The sequence below is a fragment of the Vitis vinifera genome, chromosome 14 (genome assembly GCF_030704535.1).
Source record: "Vitis vinifera cultivar Pinot Noir 40024 chromosome 14, ASM3070453v1".
Lineage (NCBI taxonomy): Eukaryota > Viridiplantae > Streptophyta > Magnoliopsida > Vitales > Vitaceae > Vitis > Vitis vinifera.
Window position 1 is genome coordinate 29,112,618 of NC_081818.1, and position 23,065 is coordinate 29,135,682.

A 23,065-nucleotide genomic window follows, 5' to 3' on the forward strand; every position below is an offset into this window, starting at 1 on the left:
AAACATATCCTTAAAAATCAATTTTTAAGAAATATTCTCATTTTCAAGAACTATATTTTGAAATTCAATTCAAATATGAAAAATATTTTTATCATCAATATTTCAGAAAAGATACGTAAATCCTGTTTGACAATGATTTTCCAAAACAATTTTTTGTTATCCATAACAAAATATAAAAAAAAATGTTTCACAACTAGAAAAACTATTTTCTATTTTCTATTCTTAAAAATAGAAAATAAAGTATTTTATGATAATATTTTTTGGTTGTTTTTAATTATTTTTACTTATTTTTTAAAAACCATTTTAAAAATAATTATAAAAACATGTAGAATAATTAAAAAATAAAAACATTAAATACAAAATTTATTTTTAAATATATATTTAAAAATATTAAAAATATGTTAAAAATATTTTAGATTTTTAAATAAATTTTTATTTTATAAAATATTTTTAAAACTATTTTTTGGAATTATTTTACTAGAAATAGTAGAACAAGAAATACTAAAAACCCAACAAATAATTGAAATTTTGGAAAATTGAAAAATACCCATTGCCAATGGGAATCTTTCTACTCATGATTCCTCACCATGGCACCATCCATGCCTTTGTATCTTTGTTTTAGGTATTGACTCTTCAACATATCCTCACGTCATATGGGGTTTCCTTTTCATTTTATTTTTATTTATTTTCCTTTATCCACATGAAGAGATCTCCACATCATCATTCAACCACCATCACATGATGTCAGATGCTGCCACACCAAAGTCCAAAGTCCAAAATCCATAAAACAGAAAATTTAAGTGTGACCCAAGGTAAGAGTCCAAAGCATACCCAAAATTCACATTTTCACAGTAGAGGGGTCCTAGAGGGATATGGGCACTGACCCTTTTCTTCTTTTTGCTCACCAAATCATAACTCCCAACTGTACGACATGCCCTCCATAACTGTCACATTTCATCCCTGACCCTTCAGTCCCTAACTTCCAAAAAATGTGAAGCACAAAATTCAAAATTTGTGATGACATTGGACCATAGACCCCATTTTCTACGACCCATGGGTGCTGCCAAGAGGATAAAACATAAAAGTGGGGGTTCATGAGCTCAACATTGAGGCTACACTAGCTTCCTTGATAGGTCTCAAGGGTTTCTGTCTTCATCACTTCTTTGGATAGGTTATTGTTTTCATTCTAGTAAGTGATTTTTTTTATACCTATTGAAAAAACATCATCATTATCAACTGGTCTCAAATCTATAATTTTTTTGTTTTATTATTTGTATTTAATTTTATTTATTTATTATTAATTCTTCTTTTTATTTGTTTATTTTATCTTTTACTATAAACTGATGTAATAAATGAACTTTTCGTATTCCAAAACCGAAAACCTAGAAGAGATTGCCAACAGAATAAATTATAATATCTCTAATATCCATACTTTTTTTTAGAGGTCATTTATGTCATCTTGCTTACACACTTTCAATTCTTCAAAAAAAAAAAAAAAAAACCATTTTTTCAACTTTTTTTTTTATATAAAAAATTTTTGAAATGTTTTTACATTTTAAAAAAGCTTAAATTAACAACAAAATATTTCATTATTTGAGTAGTGTGTTTAGTAATAATTTTAAAAAGTGTTTCTAACATTTGAATGATACAAATTTTTAAATATTAAAAAATTTTAAAATACTTTTTAAAATTATTGTCATTTGATAATGATTTTAAAAAAGTGTTTCTAATTTTTTTAACACTAGAAAATTATTATCTTTCAAATATTAAGATTATGTTTGACAAATTTTAAGAAGTGCTTCTATCCATTATAACACTTGAAAAATAAAAATTTTAAGTATTAAAAATATTAGAATCATTGTCAAATAAACTTTAAAAATGTTAGAAATATTTTATGAAATCACTATCAAATACATTATAAAAGTGTGTTGTAAGTGATTTTAAAAAACGTTTTTAATATTTTTAATATTTAAATGATAAAAAAATTAAAAGTGTGTTTTAAAATAACTACCGGGGCGGCCTCTTAATTTTTTGAAGTAATTATGAATCTCTTTTCTTCTTTTTAAAATTTGTACAACTTCCCACAGACCCTTCAAAAGACGGAAAAGAAAAAGGTTTCCAGGAATCAAAGCAAGAATGGCCCTAAGAAGTGGAATGTGACTTGACGTTAATTGTCAAGGTTGCTTTAAGAAAACAACCCTGAAAGAAAATTCATGGTCAAGACATGGTTATGATTTTGTCATTAATTTTCAATGTGAACGTTTTACGTATGTTTCGTGAAGTTTAAGGAATAACAACCCCAGGAAAAGTCATCGTAGTGTAGGAGGAACTTTCCAAACATGATCCCATGCCTAATAATTAATATGAGATATTTTTTATGAAAACCTTAGGGTGTGATTTATATGTAATTAATATCACATAATTTATGGGAGGTTAGGGCTGGTTCCATTCCTAGCTGCACCCATTGTTTTTTTATTTTTTTTTATTTTTTATAATCATGAATATTCAGGTCAGCTTACGCTAAAATTAATGATCGGGTAAACCTCTAATGACATTTAGGCTAATCCAACTGCACTCATTGTTATACCTTCCCTTTTATATCACGTTCTCATTTAATTTTTAAAATATTGTTGTCAAATTTGTACGAAGAATTTAACACCACAAAGGTAGAGCATATGGACGGGCACCAGAAACAATCATTACCTTAAATACAATCCGCCTAACTAGCACCACTCCAATTCAAAAACTACTGCAGGCAACTTCTTACGTCCACTGTTTTCCTCCCAAGTCTTCCAAAACAGAGAAGTTTCTTTCTGTGGTCACTATTCAGAGAAAATCACATCAACCCACCTCCCCATCTCTTTCCCAGAAGCTTCCCCACACATACCCTCCTCCCCCATTAACTGAAACAACCACCTTTTTCAAGACACAGAATCAATGACTTCAAGGGAAGATTCTATTGAGAGAGAGAGAGAGAGAGAGAGAGGGAGAGAGGAATATGTATGGATTTGAGGTCATTGGCACAGCTTTTTATGGGGCAGTTTGCAAGATGGGGAAGCAAAGAGATGAGTGTAATTTAAGTGAGGTGATGGGCTGTTTTGGATGGAGGGGGGAGAGATAAGGAGCCTCTGGTTCAAACCCTTGATTCCTCTGTCCAATCAGCCTTGTGTTGTATGGGGGTATCAACACCTGCCCATGTTTTTAGGTTTTATGTACCATAAATGTCTGGCAGTGAAAATTTTGAACACTTCTAGGTTTTTGGAGTTCCCATTTTCTCCTTCTTTATTTATTTATTTAATATTCCTTTAGTGGGTAAAGTAAATTTTATTTGTTTTGTATTTTATGAATTATTTTATATTTTATATTAAAAAACATCATTTGTTTATATCCAACTCTTATTTCTTTGTATCATAGACTTGTTACTTCTAACATTGGTTTAAACACAACTATATATGACACCCAAGTAGTATTTTCCAAAGATTTTGTTTTACTCCTAAAAAAATTGAGGGAAAAATAGTAATAAAAAATTTTAAATTTGAAGAAAAATAAAAAATTAATAAATTATTTTTAAAACTTTTACTTTTTATGTAAAAATTAAATAATTTAAAACTATAAAAAATTTAATTAATTTTAATTATATTTGATATTTTTATATTTGTTATAATAAATTAAAAACAAAAAATTATTTTTCTTAATATTGTTTTTCCTTTTTTCTAAAATAGTTTTGGGCCAAAACAGTGCCTTGGGCAGCTGAAGCATGAAGAAAATCAAGCCAAGAAAAAAACTAAATTGAATTTCAATATAATTATTTCTCTAAAAGCCTACATAATAACCCATCATTAGGCTTAGGAGCCGCTATCTCAACTTGAATCGACTTAAACCGCCCTAATACTAATTATTGGATCAGGTTTTGACCACCTCATCTAAAAATTAATTAGTTCGATGAGGGTAGATTAAACCTTTTATGACATTCAACATCACACTTTGTGGATTTGTTTTAAGAGTCATCATTTAGGTAATCTATTTTTAAGACTATAAGGAAAATAATGATTTTCAAATTTTAAATATACATAAATAAGCTCAATTTTTCATAATTTTATTATTTCTAAATTATATCATAAATTTCACGTGTGAATTTTTTTCCCTTTTGGTACACTTCTGTTTTTGTCCTTTTATTTCACCACCTCATAATCAAATCTCAAATTTTCAATATTGTGATCATATTTCATAACTTCCAATAATCATTAAATTGAATAAATAGCTAATTGAAGCAAAAATAAATTTTTTTATTAGCATAAAGACATTAAGAAGCTTTGTAGGGTACGCCACCGAAATGGTTGACCTTTTCTTGTATTTGAAATTTTTTTAGAATTTATTATAATATTTAAGATATTTTATAGTAATTAACGTCCTAACAATTTTGTAAAAGTACATGTTACAATGTTTTATTTTACTTTTGATGTGTTAGTTCAACCTTAAAGCTTGTCAAAAATTTCAGTGTCATTTTTTGTAAATCCAACTCTTTTCCAACTTTTCGGAAATTCATCTTATTAGAAACATTTATATGTTATGTATATAATTAGATTTTATCATTTTCATTCGAGTCTAAGTATAATTACTTTTATAAAATACCCGCTAATAATTTTGAAAAATAGTTTTAAAAAGTGTTATATGATTTTTGTAAAATAAAAATCTAATTGAAACTTAAAATATTTTAACTTGTTTTTAATATTTTTAAAAATAATTTTTATATTTAATATTTTATTTTTAATTATTGTACATATTTATATAATTATTTATTAAAATAATCAAATAATATAAAATAATTAAAAAATGTTTTATGAAACACTCAATTTTTTATTCTTAAAAACAAAAAACAAATAACAATTCTTTATTATCAAATATATATATTTTTGTATTTATTTATTTTTATATTCTAAATAGTATAAAATTGTTTTCAAAAATAGTTTTTAAATATAACCTTCAATTTTTTTTACTGCTATCGTCTATATAAGTTATATACATCAATATGCATTAATTTTTCTTTATTATTTTGTTTATACATAGATGTCATATTCATGTCTAAAATTGGGAATTAAGTTAAAATTCATTGATCTTTTTAACTTTTCTAAGTTGGCATATATGAATTTATTAAATTTACATTTATTTAATTATAATTAAACAAAAATCTAAATTATTATATAATAATTTAAGCAATCACTCAGTAAACTTTGTATTTTATCGAGTACATAATACATTTTAATTTATCAATATCATTACATTATTAAATTAATTATTTAGATTTATTAATTAAAATGCGTAGAAGGCATCACGAATAAATTAAAATATATAAATTCATATTAACAAGAAGCTAAACTTAAATATCCTTTCTCTTAGACCATCACATAAATGATGGTTTGAAATAATTTAAATTTAAATTTAAATGTTAATTTTGACAAATCAGAAAAGGAATCCTTTTTAGTAATGGTGGAATTGAATTAAAAAATAGATATAAATAATCAAATCTAGCAGAATTAGCAAGACATAAATTTCATATTATCAACAAACCCCATTAAGGGGATGATTAGGATGCAATAAAAAACAGAAGAAGAAAAACCAAAAAAAAAGCAAGAAATTTGTTCAAATGTGAAACTGAAAGTGAAATATGTTAATTTTTTTGGTGGATTTTAATGGTGAGTTGACTGTGAAAACAACAAAAAGGAAGGGCAAAATCTGGAGGAGAGATGGAGAATTTAGGATAAAAATCCGCTGTTGGAACAGCCCATAGGAATCCCAAGCATGGCCCCTGGTTTTACACTCCCAAAACCAACTGTATTTCTCTTTCAGCCAACCCTAGCCCTCTGCCTCCTTTTATACTCAGCATCTCCCCCTCAAATCGTCTTCACCTACAGAGATGCAAATTTTCACATCTCTGTGTTTATCTTACTCTTCAGGATTGGTGTCAATCTTGAAATAGGAATACCCACCTGTGGTAATAGTCAATTTTGTGGGTTTCTGTCGTCTTCTTCTTCTTCTTTTTCTTCCCCTGTTTTGGAACAGAGGGAGGCGAGTTTGTGTTCTGGTGGTGATTTGTTGGTGGGTTTGGGGTGATACCCGCTTGGTGGTTCTGTGCTTTATTGCGGTTTTTACGGTGCCCCCGAAATTTGTTGGTGCGCAGATCGTGATTCTGCATTTTGTTTGTTTGTTTTTGTGGTACTTTTGTTGAATTGTTTGTTTGTTTAGAGTTTGAATGGGGATTGAGACGGCTTTACCTGACCGAAAAGGGAAGGTGTTCTGTGAATTGCCCAAGAAGACGAATAGCAGGTCGAAGAGGAGCCGTCGACGGCAGAGGAAGGTCTTTCGGGTTCAGAAGCTATACGAGACATGCAAGGAGGTGTTTTCTTCCTGTGGGGCTGGGATTGTTCCTCCTCCGGGTGATGTCGAAAAGCTTGCCTCGGTCTTGAGTATGCTCTGTTCTTGTTTTTTTGCTTGGTTTTTTTGTCTGCAATTCGAGTAGTTGATGGGGATGATTCAATTACAGTTTTTGATATGAATTCTTCATTGGGTGTGTCTCAAATTTGCAAATTGGGTTGCCTTGAAGCATCCTCTCTGATCCTCCAGTGATTGAATTTCAGTGTTTGATGTGAATTCTTCATACCAGTTTGCATTTTTCTTCAGAAAATTTGATCATGTATGATCTGAATATATGATTTCACTCCTCCACACAAAGTCCTAAACTTTGTGAGAAAAATTTTCTGGGTGATTCTGAAGTCTTTTATATATGTCGTAGAACTATGGAGCTGACATAGTTCCATGTTTGCTACCCTTGTGCAATGATTTCTACGCAGAGAGTTCTGTAACTTTTAGATGCCGGGTTTTGAGCTAAAGTTTCCAAATTAGAAATTCATAATTTGGTAATCATTGGTATCCTTCAGTGGATCTTTCCATCTTGTTTTACTTAGGATTTGAAATCTATGTATTTCTTTTTAACAGCGTTTGCAATGAGAATTATAGGCTTACAAACCTGTCCCACATCGACCCGGCAGCCTAGAATTGCATGGAAATGTGCTAGCACAATTGCCACTTGTCTCTTGAACTTCTGTTGCCTTTTTCTCTTTGTTTTATGGCTTCTGTTGATTCTCACCATTCTGGCTTCTTATCTGCAGATAGCATGAAATTGGAGGATGTCGGCCTGAATCCGGAAATGTCGTGTTTTAGGACAGAGGCGCCGGATGAAGCCCCGAAGATAACGTACCTGCACCTTTATGAATGCGAAAAGTTCTCGGTGAGTTGATTTCTTTTAGGTGCTACTGTGGATTGTAATGAGATGGGAACTCCCTTTCGGCCATGGCTCTCATATGTGTTCACCCCTTGTAGATTGGGATCTTCTGCTTGCCTCCATCGGGTGTCATTCCGCTTCATAATCATCCTGGAATGACGGTTTTCAGTAAACTTCTCTTCGGGTCTATGCACATCAAGTCATATGACTGGGCAGTTGGTTCCCCCTGCAATCCATCTGCAAATGCCAATCCTTCACAAAGTAAGTTTTCCACTGATGTGTTTTATCTCTCATTTCAGCTGCAAAACTTGTGGGTGTGTTGGGTGTGTTAAGGAAAACCCGAAATCTTGTTGCCAGAAGGTTTTATGATTCATGGACTGAAAATTGAAAATTTGAGTAGGATGCTGGTTTTTTCCTGCATAGCGGTGTGTTGTCTGTCATTGAAAGGGCTGTGTGGTGAAGATTCATGCACCAGATCATATGTCTCTTTCATGAAGATTCCTGAGTCTGATCAGAACTTGTCTCTCTTAATTTTAGTATTGTCCGATTCGGTTTTTTTTATTTGCTCGAATTAAAGACTTCCTTTTCACATCGGGTGTTTGTTATTGCAGTCCAGCACCCCGGTGTTCAGTTGGCCAAGGTTAAGGTTGATGCTGATTTTACTGCTCCTTGCAACAGCTCCATCCTGTACCCGGCTGATGGGGGAAATATGCACCGTTTCACAGCATTGACAGCATGCGCAGTGCTAGATGTGCTAGGCCCACCGTACTCTGATCCTGAAGGCCGGGATTGCACATATTACTTTGACTTCCCTTTCACCAATTTCTCAGGTACAATGTCTATCAGAAAAGGGAAAATGCTGGTGAATATTTAAAACGATTTTCCAATTTGGTCTAATCAATGTTCATCTTCATCCTTTTTGAGGTTCCGTGTCCTTCTTGGATAAGGAAGTGCAAAAGGAAATCAAAACATTGAACGCTATTTCCTTTTCTTTTTCTATCTTTATTCCTTATGAGAACAGAAACGGAACGAATATTTTTGGACTTTAGACTATTTCTAACTAGGAATAATAGTATGGTCTGGATCAGGTTGAGTTGAATTTTCCTGGACTGCTTGATGCAGTTAGCTTTAACATCCAATCAGCACACTGCTTTTCTTAATTTTATTGGATGTGTGTACAGTAATATCTAGAGACTGTAACCCTAGACCACTCATCTCCTTTCCCAACTGATCTAAGGCACAGCCAAATAGACTGGGTTTCTTTGTTTTTCTTGGCATGGAATCTTGATTATTCATTTATGATTCTTGAATTCAGTTGATGGGGTGTCCGTGCCGGAAGAGGAGAGGGAAGGCTACGCATGGCTCCAAGAGAGGGAGAAACTTGAGGACTTTGCTGTAGTTGGTGCAGTCTACAACGGCCCAATGATTGTGGAGTGTTGATCCCGGCCCACCTGCTTACATCTTTCCATGTCAGTGGATTCGGCTCAGCTACTTCATCTTCATCCTTCCATGTCAACAGCTGCTGACCGCTCTGTGTAGCAGAGAAACCTTTTTGTTTTTCTGGTTTTCTTTTTCTCTTCTTTTCTTTTCTTCAGAGGCCCTTGTTGCTGTCTCTTTCGTTTCTAAAGTTCTTGTACATACTCAAAAAGATCAAAAGAACAAATCACAGTGTTTGAAGTGCATCGGAAAGAAGCTTGTAAGTGCATTGAGAAAATGTAAGAAAGTGCACCCTTTTTCTTGTCCATGGACTTTGGCCTGGATCCCAATTCTTCTAATCCCCTTCCCATGATTTGAACTACAAATTACTGTAATTGAAAATCAATATTCTTTCTGAATTTTCAAATGACCGAGATTGGAAAGTTGTTTGAAATAGCCTGCTGTTTGTCTCACTGGTCGTTGTTATTGATTGACCCCTTCCCAATGCCCTTCATTTCTGACTTTTGTCCCTCATGGTAGGCAGATAGATTCAAAGTGGTCATTGTTCTACTTCTATTCACTGTTTACTGTAGTTGCTTCCAAGCATACAGAAAGAAAAAGTTGAAGATTCCAAATGATCCCAAAGGCATTTCTCTATGATCCAACAAGAACATACATCATTCCTGGGCATACTAGACAGGAAAAAAAGGCCAAAGCCTGTAGGGACCTTCGCAGCCTTGATATAATCGAAAAGGGTAATCCATGTTGCATTACCACCGATGCTATCTTCGAACAAGAACTATAAGTAAGCAGCAGCAGATTAAACTCTTTGATCTCATACCCCACCATGGCTTCTGGGTTCATCTTGGAGGTCATCTCCTTGTTCTTGTTCTTCTTATATTTCAAATCATTTGCTGAGCTGATAACATCCCTCCCCGGACAACCAGCCAACGTCTCTTTCAAGCAGTACGCTGGTTACATTGTGACAGATGCTAGACATGGTCGCGCCCTGTTCTATTACTTCGTTGAAGCTAAAACAGCCGACCCACTTTCACGTCCCTTGACCTTGTGGTTCAATGGAGGTAAAACTCGTATTAACTTCCCTTTTCCTAATTTCATTACACCAGGTTGATGACTGTTTCATGTTTATCTTTGATGCAAGGCCCTGGTTGTTCTTCGCTTGGTTTTGGTGCATTCATGGAAAATGGCCCCTTCCAACCAGGAGAGAATGGGATTCTTGTTAAGAACAAACATTCATGGAATTTAGGTAGAAACTTTTACTGGGTTTTGGGGAAAATCTTGTGATAATAGTTGAATAAGTTTTTTTGTCTTAAATCTGAAAATTTGGACAGAATCAAACATGTTATACGTGGAGTCACCAATTGGGGTTGGATTTTCATACTCAAACACAAGCTCAGACTACTTTTGGAATGATACCAGGACAGGTATGCCTCATTTTCTTGGAGAGAAACTTCCATGTTCCACCCCTTGCCTGGTTTCCAAAGTTGAACCAAATGACTTTCTTCTGGTTGCAGCTGAAGATAACTTGAGATTTGTCATTAACTGGTTGGAAGAATTCCCAAACTACAAAGACTCCGAATTGTTTCTAACCGGTGAAAGCTATGCAGGTATTAGCAAATTGGTTTGGTGTTTCCTTCAACAGTATCAAAACAGAAGAATCCTTAAAATCTAATTTAAAATTAAGTTTTAATACTTTGCAGGCCACTACATTCCACAGCTTGCCGCCTTGATAGTGGAGTACAACCAAAAGCCTAACATCAGACCCATCAAACTCAAATCCATTGCTGTAATGACCAACAACTGATAGCCAAGTAGTTGAAAATTTACTCTTCTTTTTACTAAATAGCCATTTCCAATTCTTCTGTGTTTGTAGCTTGGGAATCCACTTCTAGACCTGGACATTAGTGTGCTTGCTGCTGATTACTTGTGGGCACATGGAGCCATATCCGATCACACATTAATGTTGGAGAAGACGGTCTGCAATTACTCAAAGTTTCTAAGAGAGTACATTCATGGTCAGTTGTCTGAGGGCTGCAACAATGTGTATAACAGAGTTGTCAATGAAATAGGCAATGATGTTCGGCAGGACGACCTCCTCCTGCCTATATGCTTGTCATCAAATTCTGCACAGCAATTTAAGCTAAAAGGCCAGCGAGGGACGATACATGCAGCAGTATGATTATCTAGATTTGGTTGAACTGAACATGGAAATATCCTTCAATTTTGTTTTTCTTCTGACTGCGAGTTTGTGTATGGACAGATTGCTAGGAGGACCAGAGAAACAATACCTGATCCATGCCTTTCAGATAGGATACTTACCTATCTAAACAACCCTCAAGTTCAAAAAGCACTCCATGCCAATACCACTCATCTTCCATACCATTGGGGCTTCTGTGCAGGGTCAGTTTTGTCGCATTCTCAACTCTCATTCTCACACGACATCTTGAATATTGGTGGATGACTCAAAAGGAAATTTTTCAGGCCTCTAGAGTATCAAATAGATAACTTGGACATGAACCTTATACCCCTCATTGAACACCTAATTAAAGAGGGCATTCCCATATTGCTTTTCAGGTTTGCAACTCTCATTTTCAGCTTCTAATACTCCATTTTATTTAATCTTGTGCTCAACATTGGTGTTTGTTTCATACAGCGGTGACCAGGATGCAATCATCCCTCTCACTCAAACGAGGATAATCGCGAATAATGTGGCTAAGGACTTGAAGCTAGTCCCTTTCACAGAATATGGCACTTGGTATGACAAGAAGCAGGTATGCAAGCCACCAAACACTTGAGTATCACACATGGCATATACAGTCCATGGCATGTGACAGGGGTTGGAACCCAGTGGGTGATTGACTGAGAATTGATCACATTATTGGAATCAAATTGGCATTTTGCAGGTTGGGGGATGGACACAATCATTTGGTGGATTGAGAGAAGGGAAGAATGTGACATTGCTCACATTTGCGACGGTTAGAGGTGCAGCTCATGAGGTCCCCTTCACATCCCCTTCCCAAGCCCTCACAATGTTCAAATCATTCCTGAGTGGCTCCCCACTTCCTAGGCCCCATGAATGATTTCTAGCTACTTTTTGGCCCTCCTACACTTTGAAAAAAGGTCATGTATGACCGACTGTACTGTAATAGACTTTCAAGCTCCTTGAATAATTGAAGGCATGTTGGCAAGAAAAACGTTTGGGAGAACTGTTTTTGAAAACAATTATGTTTGAAAACTCAAATATAAAAAATAATTTAGATAATTCAAGTTTCCTTTGTACCTAGGTAACCATTCATGTGACGTCTTAAGTATCCATCTAGCTACATAAACTAGCACATTCTTGTCTAACACAAGAGACCCACTTCATAAGAGATGACAAGTGAAACAATGAAATAAAAGGGGTTAATTTTACTCATTTTTTCTCGGCCCTCTTTTATATTTTGAGCAAGAAGGGAGGTGATTGAAATTTATATAAGAAGTAGCTAATCGAGGTTAAGTATATTTAATCAAAACCGTAAGGGAAGTAAATAAAATTAACCTAACTAAAAATGCTTAAATCTCACTACAAGGTCGGCTCGAAACATGATTAAGGAGACTTTACTCCTAATTAATCTTCATGCCTCTTCTAACTCAAACATAAAAGACCAATATTTTATTAACAAAGATGTAGTATATATTTATATATATAAAGCACTTTTTTCAAGAACAAGGAAAGTCCAAGTCAAGTCTTCTGTTTTGTTTTCAAAAAACCATAAAATAATTAGGCTTTAAAAACGTTTTCTAAAGAACAATTATTTATTTCTAATCAACCCAAAAACCCGGGGTCATTATTTCAAATTTGGGATTAGCTTTTTCTTGCTTGAAACTTTGAAATTTGAGAAAGGGAATTTGAAAAGAACAGCTTGATGAGTCAAAATTGGCATCAGTCACTGTGCAAAATTTCCGCTGACTCTGGGAATGTGGACTCTTGCATTGAGAGGATGGACACTGTTGGAATTGAAGAAGGATGAAGTGAAAAAAGTGGTGTGATAATAGGGGAATCAGAAAATGATTTGCATGTGGTAAGATGGGCTGTACTGTATGTACACACTTAAAAGATAAAAGAACAGTGAAATTTCAAAATTTCTGAATGATCCTAGAATTTCTAACGGACAATCATTTTACACCTCAAGTTCGAAAGCTCAAAGTGAAAACGATACAAACATTCATCTTATAACTAAAGTTACCAATTGCTAAATTCCTATTCAGAATAGTAAAATAATTGAATTCTAAAATATCCAGATATCAACTTTAAAAACGAATACATCAATCAAAGTGTTATTGTCCAAATAACCTCAAACTCAAATAATTTCAAACGATAATTAAATTTTAACATTTAAATAATGTCCAAAATAAAGTTTAAATCAAAATCCTAATAAAGAAAAATTCATCAACCTAGCTATTACTCCTCACCCAAATTGAGAGTACCTGAAAAATTATTAACAAAAGGGCATGGGCTCAAAGCCCAATGAAGAACATCAATACAGTTTTATGAATTAAAGATTTTCAATTATAATTACAAACAAGAGATATATACTATATTATTTTCATAAAAACTTTTGAGTTCAAAATGCTAATACAATAAAAAACTTTTCAACAAAACTTTCTCATATGCATTTCAAAACAAGTTTTTATCAAAACTAAATCAAATACATTCAAAATATCTTTACACTAAGTATTAAATAACAAATGATGTCTGATCAGATAAGACTTCACAAATGAATGGTTAGTTTCAAATTTGTTAAATTGAAAGTGAACAAAACCAAAAGTTAACAATTTTAACTTATTGACTAGGGTCATAAAGTAAACTATTATAACTCATTGACTAAAACCGCATATGTTAACAATTATAATTCATTGACTAGACTATAGAAATATCAACAATTATAACCCAATAAGGTCATAGAAGTTAGAGTCAAACATTTTATTTCATTAATTCAAATTTACAAAACAAAATATCATATCTCCACGATTTTCATTTTTCATAAACAAAGAAAATGCTCAAACATATTTTTTTCATACAAAATATATATTTAATCCATGTATAAAAATAAAAATAATATTTTTACACATTTCAAAATACAATATAAAAAGAAAATTATTTATTTTTACAAAATTTGCATTAATTTCCCTTTACCTTGAAGAATTACTCAAAATCTTGAATTATTTAACCCTAAAGAATTTCCTCCTCACCTAAGATAATATCATATACAATATTTATTATTGATTATTTATCTAAATATATAGATTTTACAATCCTAAAATATTTTATTTAGTATAAGAAATCCTAATTAATTTTTCAAATCTTCAGCCCATACTTTTGATCTCTCTTATTTTTTGTAAAAATATTTTTTCGAATAGAGAAGATAGGAAAAATTTAATTCATACCTAGATATTTTAAATATGAAAAGACAATTTTACCCTTACTAAATTAATTTAATTTTTAAATTATAGTTTTACCCCAAAATTAGGTCTGGGGCGTCACAGCCAACAAGAGCCATTTCCATACAACACTATTAAAGTCACTTTGATCTTATACCTCGTCATGGCTTTGGGGTTCATCTTGGAGGCCATCTCCTTCTTCTTGTTCCAATTGTATTCCAAATCATTTGCTGAGCTGATAACAGCCCTTCCAGGACAACCTGCCAATGTTTCTTTCAAGCAGTACTCTGGTTACATTGCGACAGATGATCAACATGGTCGAGCCCTGTTCTATTACTTTGTTGAAGCTGAAACGGCCCACCCACTTTCGCGTCCCTTAACTCTGTGGCTCAATGGAGGTGACACTTACAACTTCGTTTCTCCCAATTTCCTCACATAAATCTGAGGTTTCATGTTGATGATTTAGTTTCATGTTTAACTTGACTCAAGGCCCTGGTTGTTCTTCACTTGGTTTTGGTGCATTCATGGAAAATGGCCCTTTCCAACCAGGAGAGAATGGGATTCTTGTCAAGAACAAACATTCATGGAATATAGGTAGAAAACTTTGATTGGATTGTAGGAAAATATTGTCCTTACATGATTTTCTTTCTAAGTTTGAAATTTTGGACAGAATCAAACATGTTATATGTGGAGTCACCAATTGGGGTTGGATTTTCATACTCAAATACAAGCTCAAATTACTTTTGGAATGATACCAGGACAGGTATACATGCATTTTCCTAGAAAGGAACTTCCACCCTTAGCTTATTTTCAAATCTGAACCAAATGATTTTCTTCTGGTTGCAGCTGAAGACAATTTGAGGTTTATTGTTAACTGGTTCGAAGAATTCCCATACTACAAAGACTCAGAATTGTTTCTAACTGGTGAAAGTTATGCAGGTATTAATAAAGGGATTTAATATTATCCTTGGACATGATCAAAGCAGAAGAATTGTTAAAATTTGATTTGAAAGTTGCAATATTTTGCTTCCAGGTCACTACATTCCACAGCTTGCAGCCTTGTTAGTAGAGTACAACAAGAGGCCTAACATCAGACCCATAAAGCTCAAAGCCATTGCTGTAATAACCCACAAGTGATAGCTAAGCAGTTGAAAATTTATGTGGTTTTTACCAAATAATCATTTGTGAATCTTGTGTTTGTAGCTTGGGAATCCACTCCTAGACTTGGACATTAGTGTGCTTGCTGGTGATTACTTATGGTCACATGGTGCCATATCAGATGACACACTACTGTTGGAGAAGACGGTCTGTAATGACTCCAAGTATCTAAGGGAGTACTATCATGGTCAATTGTCTAAGGAATGCAAAGATGTGTTCAACAGAGTATTAGACGAAATAAGCGGTGATGTTGAGAAGGGCGACCTCCTCATGCCTAAATGCTTGTCATCAAATTCTGCTCAGCAATTTAGACTGAAAGGCCTGCAAGGGAAGATCTATGCAGAGGTTGGTTTGTTGTCTATTTTTTGAATGTATACAATGATGATTATCTAGATTTAGTAGAACAATCAATCATGATGTTGAAATGAACATGAATATGGTTCAGTTTTGTTCTTCTAACTGTGAGTTTGTGTACGGATAGATTGATAGGAGGACCAGAGGAACAATACCTGATCCATGCCTTCCTGATAGGATATTTACCTATCTAAACAACCCTCAAGTTCAAAAAGCACTCCATGCCAATACAACTCACCTTCCATACTATTGGGACTTCTGTTCAGGGTCGGTCTCTCTCATTCCCAACTCTCATTCTTATGTGATGTCTTGTAGATTGGTTATTTAGCTAAACATAATTTTGCAGGCCTCTGGTGTATCAAGTAGATAATTTGGACATGGACCTTCTACCCCTCATTGCATACCTACTTGAACAGAACATTCGCATATTGCTTTACAGGTTTCAACTTTTATTTTCAGCTTCTTATATTCAAATCCTGTTCCGCATTTTTGCTTGAAATTCTAATTTTCATGTTCGGTGTTGTTTCATACAGTGGTGACCAGGATGCAAAAGTCCCTCTCACTCAAACCAGGTTAATCACGAATAATCTGGCTAAGGACCTGAAGCTAGTCCCTTTCACAAAATATGGCACTTGGTATGATAAGGAGCAGGTATGCAAGCCTCCAAACACAAGTAATACCACAGGGCATATACAGTCCATGGCATGTGACAGTGGTGCCAACATGCTAGCTTTTGGTGGGTTGGAACCCAAGGGTGATTGACTGAGAATTAATTACATTATTGGATTCAAATTGGCAATTTGCAGGTTGGAGGATGGTCACAATCATTTGGTAGACTGAGAGATGGGATGAATTTGACATTGCTTACGTTCGCAACTGTTCGAGGAGCAGCTCATGAGGTCCCCTTCACATCCCCTTCCCAAGCACTCACTTTGTTCAAGTCATTCCTCAGTGGCTCCCCACCTCCTAGGCTCCATGAATGATTTCTAGCCACTTGTTCTAATTCATCCTTCATAGGACAAGGACTCCTACACTTTGAAAAAAAGGTCATGTATGACAAATGATCAATTCATTCCAATGTCACTTAAGATCTGTACTGTAATAGATTTTCAAGCTCCTTGAATAATTAAGCTTCCCTTTTGGCATTTTGTTGAATTTTCTTATGCTTTGATTGGTTCAACCACATGTTTCGACTGATTGAATGCAATCTTTAGAAGAAGTGTGCAGCAAAACCATCCTAAAATCCTACCGTTTATTCATTCTTTCTTCTTTTCATTCACCAAAACTTTTTAAACATCACCAATATTTAGTCCCAAAGGAAGACAGGTCAAAACCCTTAATTTCCCTGCTCAAAACTGAGAAACCTTGGCATATCCTCAGGCCATAAATCCTGTTTCTCAGGTGCCAAAGCATCATCTACATCTGTCCAGATAACACTGATCCCTTGTTTCTTTAATTTTGTCGAGAAACACTAGACTATCAGCTGACAGTTCCTGTCTCCATCATGCCTATACTTATCAAGACTGTTGCATCTAAACCATCCATCTAGCCACATAAACTAATAAGACTCTTGTCTAAAACAAATGACCCACTTCATAGTAGATGGCAGATGCAACCATAAACTAAAAATGCTTAATCTCACTAAAAGGCCAGCTTATACCCTCTTCATTAAACTTCCCATATCCTTAAAAAAAGTAATTAAGTTTACTTCCAACTGTTCGATCAGTTAATGCACAAGCAAACACAGCCCGAATCTCATCTGTATTACTTAATTCAATGCCTAATCATAATCGTTGACCTAGTTCATTAGAATAACCACAACTTGGCCTAAAAGTCTCTGGGTAGGATTAAAATATATCATGCATGTCTCCACAAGGCAATGCATGTGGGAACATCAGAGTCTTTATTATCCCATCCAATCCGGCCCCTCCTCTTCTCCATTCTCTTCTCCCACATATGTAATTCCACATTTTTCATTGATGATCCAAGTACTCCGGAAAAGTTCAAGCCTGCCTTTGCAGGAGTCTCGGAACATTGGAAGATACCAGATAAAAGTTAAGGTCAAAAACTCTCATTTTTTAGTCCTTTACAAAGACTTATCGATCTTTCCACCTTTCTTTTTTGAATACTGGTGCATGAAGATGACTGCAACTCAATATATCATATTCATTGACTGTCCCTTAAGAAAATTAATTCAAAACTAGAATAATAAGACTCATCTTGTATATATGAAAGTTCCCTACAAAATTAAATTTCTTTTGTTGGGTTTCTCCTATTCTTCTCAGGGTCTGGTTGGTTTGAACAGTTAGCCAACTTTTTTCATTTTTAAAACATTTTTTCGGCCTGATTTGGTGAAACCCTAGTCTGTCTTTAACTAATGTTGGGAAAAGTAGAAGAGCCTATTTCACATATCATTAGAATAACAACTAGTCTAATTTCAAATCTTAGGTAAAATATGATGTAGTGATCCAGTTTTCATAGGCTGCCTTCCTATTTTATCGCACCTTATGGCATTATTACACATATTTTTATTTAGACAAAAAGGTCAAGAACATCTGGCGTCACTCGTTAGTTTTTTCCACCGTCCAGGCTAGACAAGGTCTGGGTGTTGGAAAAAGAGAGAAGAGAAAAAAGGCGGAAGAAGAGAAAGAAGTTTCATGGAGTCCTGAAGCCAAAAAACTGTTTTCTTCATCCTGGAAACCATGAACTAGAGCTTCATCAATCAAGTACTAATATGAATTTTTCTGGTTATTAGTACCTTCCAAGATTTTACCAGTTCATTCTCACCTTGAGCTAAACCCATTGAGCTTGCCATTGTAATACATGGCCTCATTGAGTTGATTGCTATTGTATTGATCCAAAGGCCAGATGGTGTCATTTTTTGAACACCAACAGTTTTCCAAGGATTCCAGGGGTCAACACCTTATTCCCACAGATCCAACCCCATGACAACATCAATTTTGATAATTTACCAACATGGTTTTGAATTCAAAGGAGGTATACTGGCTGCCATATGTTTTAATAATAGGGGAGTGGCGGTATTGATCCTATTATTTTTATCTCGGTTTTGAAGGATAAAACCTCTTGGATAACCAAGATGGCCGCTCGGTTTTTTAGAATAATGATCCCTCTTGAGTCATGTAGTTGTTGAACTTTAAGTAAAGATGTGTTCATCATGAAAGACTTCACATATTTTATGGTCCTAACAATAATACAGTGCTGTATGCTTAGTTTAATAATCTAACCGGTATCTCATACTCGTGAAAGATATTATTCTCTCTTTAATGTTTACTTAAGATTCAAATGGATGGGGATTACTCAAGCAAATCAAAGTTAAGATCATCACGAGATATGTTAGGGTTGCAAGAGCTGAATTAACCTCAACCAATCCTTCATGTCTTAGTACTAATCCTATAAGTATGCAATTTGGTAGCATGGAGAACAGAGGAAAACTTAGTCATGACCTAAGAAAATTAAACAAGTCTCTGGTTTGAATAAACCCTAGTGCCTAATTTGTCAACGAAATTAAGTTTTCACATTAGGTCATGTTTTGCAGTCGATGAAGACCTAATCCTTATCTCAAAACTTCCTTGATTGTATGTGAATTAGGGTTGTTGCAGTATACAAATTATTCCAATCTTCATAATATTGATAATATACTTCTAAGTACTAATTGGTTTAACTTCAACTCTATATAAAGGGAGAGCCATTTCTATTTCCTTTACCCTCCTAGCTAGCTAGATACTTTTCCATCCAACCAAACAATATTACTCATATACACCAGTCATATTTCCCCCCTCTCATTCTGTTGTGTACTAGATTGAAATATAGCAGGGAAGGTGAAAACCGTGCTCTATGTAGAATTAATTCCACCCTAACAACTGCAAATGCAGGTGCTTGCATGCCAAGAAGCTCAAAGACATAGGGAGAAGAATACTATTTCCTCCCTTGTACTACATCACCAGTCACTGACGAAATCCACCGGCCACCAGAGGGCAAGGCCTCAGTTTGACTGGTAGCCAGGTGACGTCTTCTGAGCTTGTACGAAGCTTCAAAGATGGTACTATAAAATCAATCCTCTCACAGCTTGCGCGTTGAAGTTTAAGTCTTCTTATCTCTAGTTTTATCTTTAATTATGGGGACATAAAAAAACTAATAGAAGTATGGTTGGCAGTTGACATTTTGGTGTCTGCACTGTGATTGGAATTTGTTTAAGCCAAAGTCAGAAAACAACAGGGATACTTCTTTTAATTTATAAGATGTATAGAAGTGGAAGAAGGGAGGAGGGGGACAAAGGGATAGGAGTTGACAAGAGCCAAAAGATAGAGAGACCAGCTAGCTTTGAAGGTGCAGCCATGGAGTCCATTGCCCATGAAGAGGCTGGAAAGGTAATACTATTTTTTTTTTGAAGTCTGTCTGGTCTTCTTCTTGTTTTTATGAGATTTTCCTAGGATCATGGCAATGGGTTCTGGAGATTTATGAAGGATCCTTCATGTAAGCTTAGATGAATTCTGTGAATTATATGCCTAGAGCCAGACTTACTGGTTTTGAAAAGATTCATTCATACGGGCTAGGACATATGCATACATGCATTTATCTTGGTTTCTTCTTCTTCTTATTCGTCTTCTTCTTCTTTATGATGATTTGAAGAATCCATGGCAGGAACTGTCATGGATTCATTCAGTTCTCCTGTTACCCTCTCAATTGCTGTTTTCTCCAAAATCTGGCTATAGCTAATTCTTACAAACTTTCAACCAATTATTTTAATTACGACGATTAACCGATCATCCATACATATATACATCTTAAAATAATATCATAATATACCATATTTATAAAATTAAGAATATTTATGTGTTATGTTTATTCACATGAATTTGTTAAAGGATTAGATTGAAAAATTTAAACACATTATAATTAGGAGCTGAAAACTTCAATTAAAGGTGCTTTTTTTTTTCTTCTTTTTTTAATAGAAAGCCATTCAATGAAATTTATTTTTGACCAGTAAGTTGGTGACCTTATGCATAATATGATACAACAAGATCTAAATGGCAATAATTTTTGGACCCTTGATCCCACATGGATGGACATGTAGTCAATCTCGTTGGCTGCCAAATCTAGCTTTATAGTCATTGTTGAATAATTCTAGGGTTTTGGGTTTGCGGGCCGAATTCATATTCCTAAAAAAAAATCTAGAAAAAAACAAGTTAATATAATTCTTTTTATTAACTTAATTACTTGTGTGATGACATAGGAGGATGAACTAGACTCGGCCAAAGCTGAAATGGGGGAGGTGAGAGAAGAAAATGAGAGACTAAAGACCATGTTGGAGAAAATTGGGAAGGATTATAAGTCTCTTCAACTGCAGGTTTTTGACATTCTTCAACAAGAATCCTCCAAGAGGCCTGTGGATTCAGCTCCTGCCATTGATGAAGAATCCAAAGAACTCGAACTAGTTTCCCTTTGCCTTGGAAGAAGTAGTCCAACTGATGGTAAAAGAGATGGTAAGTCCAGCATCGCTAGCAAGGCCAAGGAAGACGACGATGAGCTGAATGCTGGTCTCACCCTTGGTTTAGACTCAAAATTTCAAGTGTCTAAACTGGATGTGACAGAGTTTGCGTCCAACTCGAGTCCAACCGAGAATAGTATCGAGGAGGTGAAGGAAGAGGAAGCTGGGGAGACATGGCCTCCCAGTAAAGTTTTGAAGACAATGAGAACCGGAGATGAGGTTTCACAGCAGTCCCATGTGAAGAGAGCCAGGGTTTCAGTTAGAGCTCGATGTGACACGCTAACGGTTAGTTTCACTGTTTCATATAACAATTGGTCAGATATGAGATGAACTAGTTATAACAGAACAAGTAGTTTTAATTTTTATTTTTTCATTTTTGCAGATGAATGATGGGTGCCAATGGAGGAAATATGGACAGAAAATAGCTAAGGGGAATCCATGCCCACGAGCTTATTATCGGTGTACAGTTGCACCATCTTGCCCAGTGAGAAAGCAGGTATCAGAGTTTGTTCATGTTCAACACAGATTCTTAGATTGGTACATTGAAGTGTTCTTCAGGCCTTGTTGATAACGTTTTTGACGTTTGATATTGATTTTTCGTTGACTTCCAGGTGCAGAGATGTGCAGAGGACATGTCCATTTTGATCACTACCTATGAAGGAACTCACAACCACCCACTTCCGATGTCAGCCACAGCCATGGCTTCCACCACCTCTGCTGCAGCTTCCATGCTCATCTCCGGCTCTTCTGCCTCTCAGCCAGGCCTTGGTTCCTCACCTGCTGCTACTGAGCTCCATGGGTTGAACTTCAGTCTCCCTGATAATATGAGAACAAGGCAGCTCTATGCAGCAAACTCTTCCCCATTTCCAACTATTACTCTAGACCTCACCACTACAGCTTCATCATCCTCTCATTTCAGCAGGTTTTCCTCAAGCTTCAATTCTAGCACCCCAAGGTTCCCGTCAACAAGTCTTAGCTTTTCTTCCTCAGAATCCAACAGTGTACCTACAGTTTGGGGCAATGGGTGCCTTAATTATGGCATACTACCACATAATAAAGCTCAAATAGGGTCTCTAAATCTTGGAAGACAACCACCAGAACATTTTCATCAACCCTACATGGAAAAGAACGGCCAAGCACCTATTCAACAGTCCTTAACTGAAACATTGACCAAGGTGATAACATCAGACCCAAGTTTTCGGACAGTTATAGCTGCGGCGCTCTCATCAATGGTTAGCAGCAGTACCGGCCAACCAAACCCAGGTGCAGGAGAGAGCTTGGGCCAGAATTTGAAGTGGGGTGAGACTACTCAGGCCATTTCTACCAACCCATTGAGCCAGAATGGGAAGGGATGTGCACCTGGGTACTTAAATGCGTCATCATCTTCAAATTCTCAGACAGGAAACTCCATCCTCCTCCAGCCTCCATTTCCAGTTTCCATCCCTAGAAGTGGTACTTCTGGGTCTGCTGCTGAGAACAGGGACCAGAACAACTGATAGATTTTCCTATAATTCAGAAAAGGATATTCTCTTCTAATGGACTCTTGAAATTGTTTTTTGACAGGTAGAATAGCATACCCTGTCAATTTTTACATAATTAGAAGAGTCCATTAGAAGAGAATAACATTAATCTTGTGATTTTGAATGGAAATGAACGCATGGTCGAGTGTTCAGTTTTATTTTTTCCCCTTTTACATGTATACATAAAAGGCAGTATGGGATGGTTTACAAAACCACTAATCCACACTGATTGTACCCAACCTTAATGATTCTATAATAATTTTACCATCTGTACGGATCAAAAAAGTTGTGAGTTGATCCAGCCAGTGTAGTAAAAGCTTTCTTCCATAATTTTAGATTATTGACCTCTTTGGCTTTCAGGCTTATATATAGTTCAATGGAAAACTA

The 23,065-nt window shown here is 35.0% G+C and overlaps 4 protein-coding genes across 5 annotated transcripts; all 4 read left to right on the forward strand.

The window, feature by feature from the left end:
- Positions 1-5,574: 5,574 nt before the first annotated feature.
- Positions 5,575-9,023, forward strand: LOC100266451 (plant cysteine oxidase 2). 2 transcript variants are annotated; one of them, XM_010662726.3, is made up of 6 exons: positions 5,790-6,170; positions 6,244-6,464; positions 7,167-7,285; positions 7,378-7,540; positions 7,891-8,109; positions 8,595-9,023. In XM_010662726.3, exons 2-6 carry the CDS (start codon positions 6,251-6,253, stop codon positions 8,717-8,719), a joined length of 840 nt encoding a protein of 279 aa, XP_010661028.1. In that variant the 5' UTR covers positions 5,790-6,170; positions 6,244-6,250; the 3' UTR covers positions 8,720-9,023. The 2 variants fall into 2 exon arrangements, with proteins under 2 accessions (XP_002282633.1, XP_010661028.1); XM_002282597.5 differs by having other exon boundaries at positions 5,575-6,464.
- A 309-nt stretch (positions 9,024-9,332) lies between these two features.
- Positions 9,333-11,910, forward strand: LOC100266219 (serine carboxypeptidase-like 46). Its single transcript, XM_003633802.4, has 10 exons — positions 9,333-9,777; positions 9,858-9,962; positions 10,048-10,140; positions 10,231-10,323; positions 10,417-10,502; positions 10,590-10,889; positions 10,977-11,116; positions 11,198-11,290; positions 11,370-11,487; positions 11,620-11,910. The coding sequence occupies exons 1-10, from the start codon at positions 9,543-9,545 to the stop codon at positions 11,794-11,796; spliced, it is 1,440 nt and encodes a 479-aa protein (XP_003633850.1). The 5' UTR covers positions 9,333-9,542; the 3' UTR covers positions 11,797-11,910.
- Positions 11,911-14,236: 2,326 nt separating this feature from the next.
- On the forward strand, positions 14,237-16,804 carry LOC100261014 (serine carboxypeptidase-like 45). Its single transcript, XM_002277165.4, has 10 exons — positions 14,237-14,535; positions 14,627-14,731; positions 14,808-14,900; positions 14,984-15,076; positions 15,171-15,256; positions 15,341-15,640; positions 15,777-15,916; positions 15,996-16,088; positions 16,183-16,300; positions 16,456-16,804. Exons 1-10 carry the CDS (start codon positions 14,301-14,303, stop codon positions 16,630-16,632), a joined length of 1,440 nt encoding a protein of 479 aa, XP_002277201.1. The 5' UTR covers positions 14,237-14,300; the 3' UTR covers positions 16,633-16,804.
- Positions 16,805-19,312: 2,508 nt separating this feature from the next.
- On the forward strand, positions 19,313-23,013 carry LOC100255935 (probable WRKY transcription factor 72). Its single transcript, XM_002277185.5, has 4 exons — positions 19,313-20,037; positions 20,904-21,443; positions 21,541-21,654; positions 21,770-23,013. The coding sequence occupies exons 1-4, from the start codon at positions 19,909-19,911 to the stop codon at positions 22,652-22,654; spliced, it is 1,668 nt and encodes a 555-aa protein (XP_002277221.2). The 5' UTR covers positions 19,313-19,908; the 3' UTR covers positions 22,655-23,013.
- The last annotated feature ends 52 nt before the right edge of the window (positions 23,014-23,065 follow it).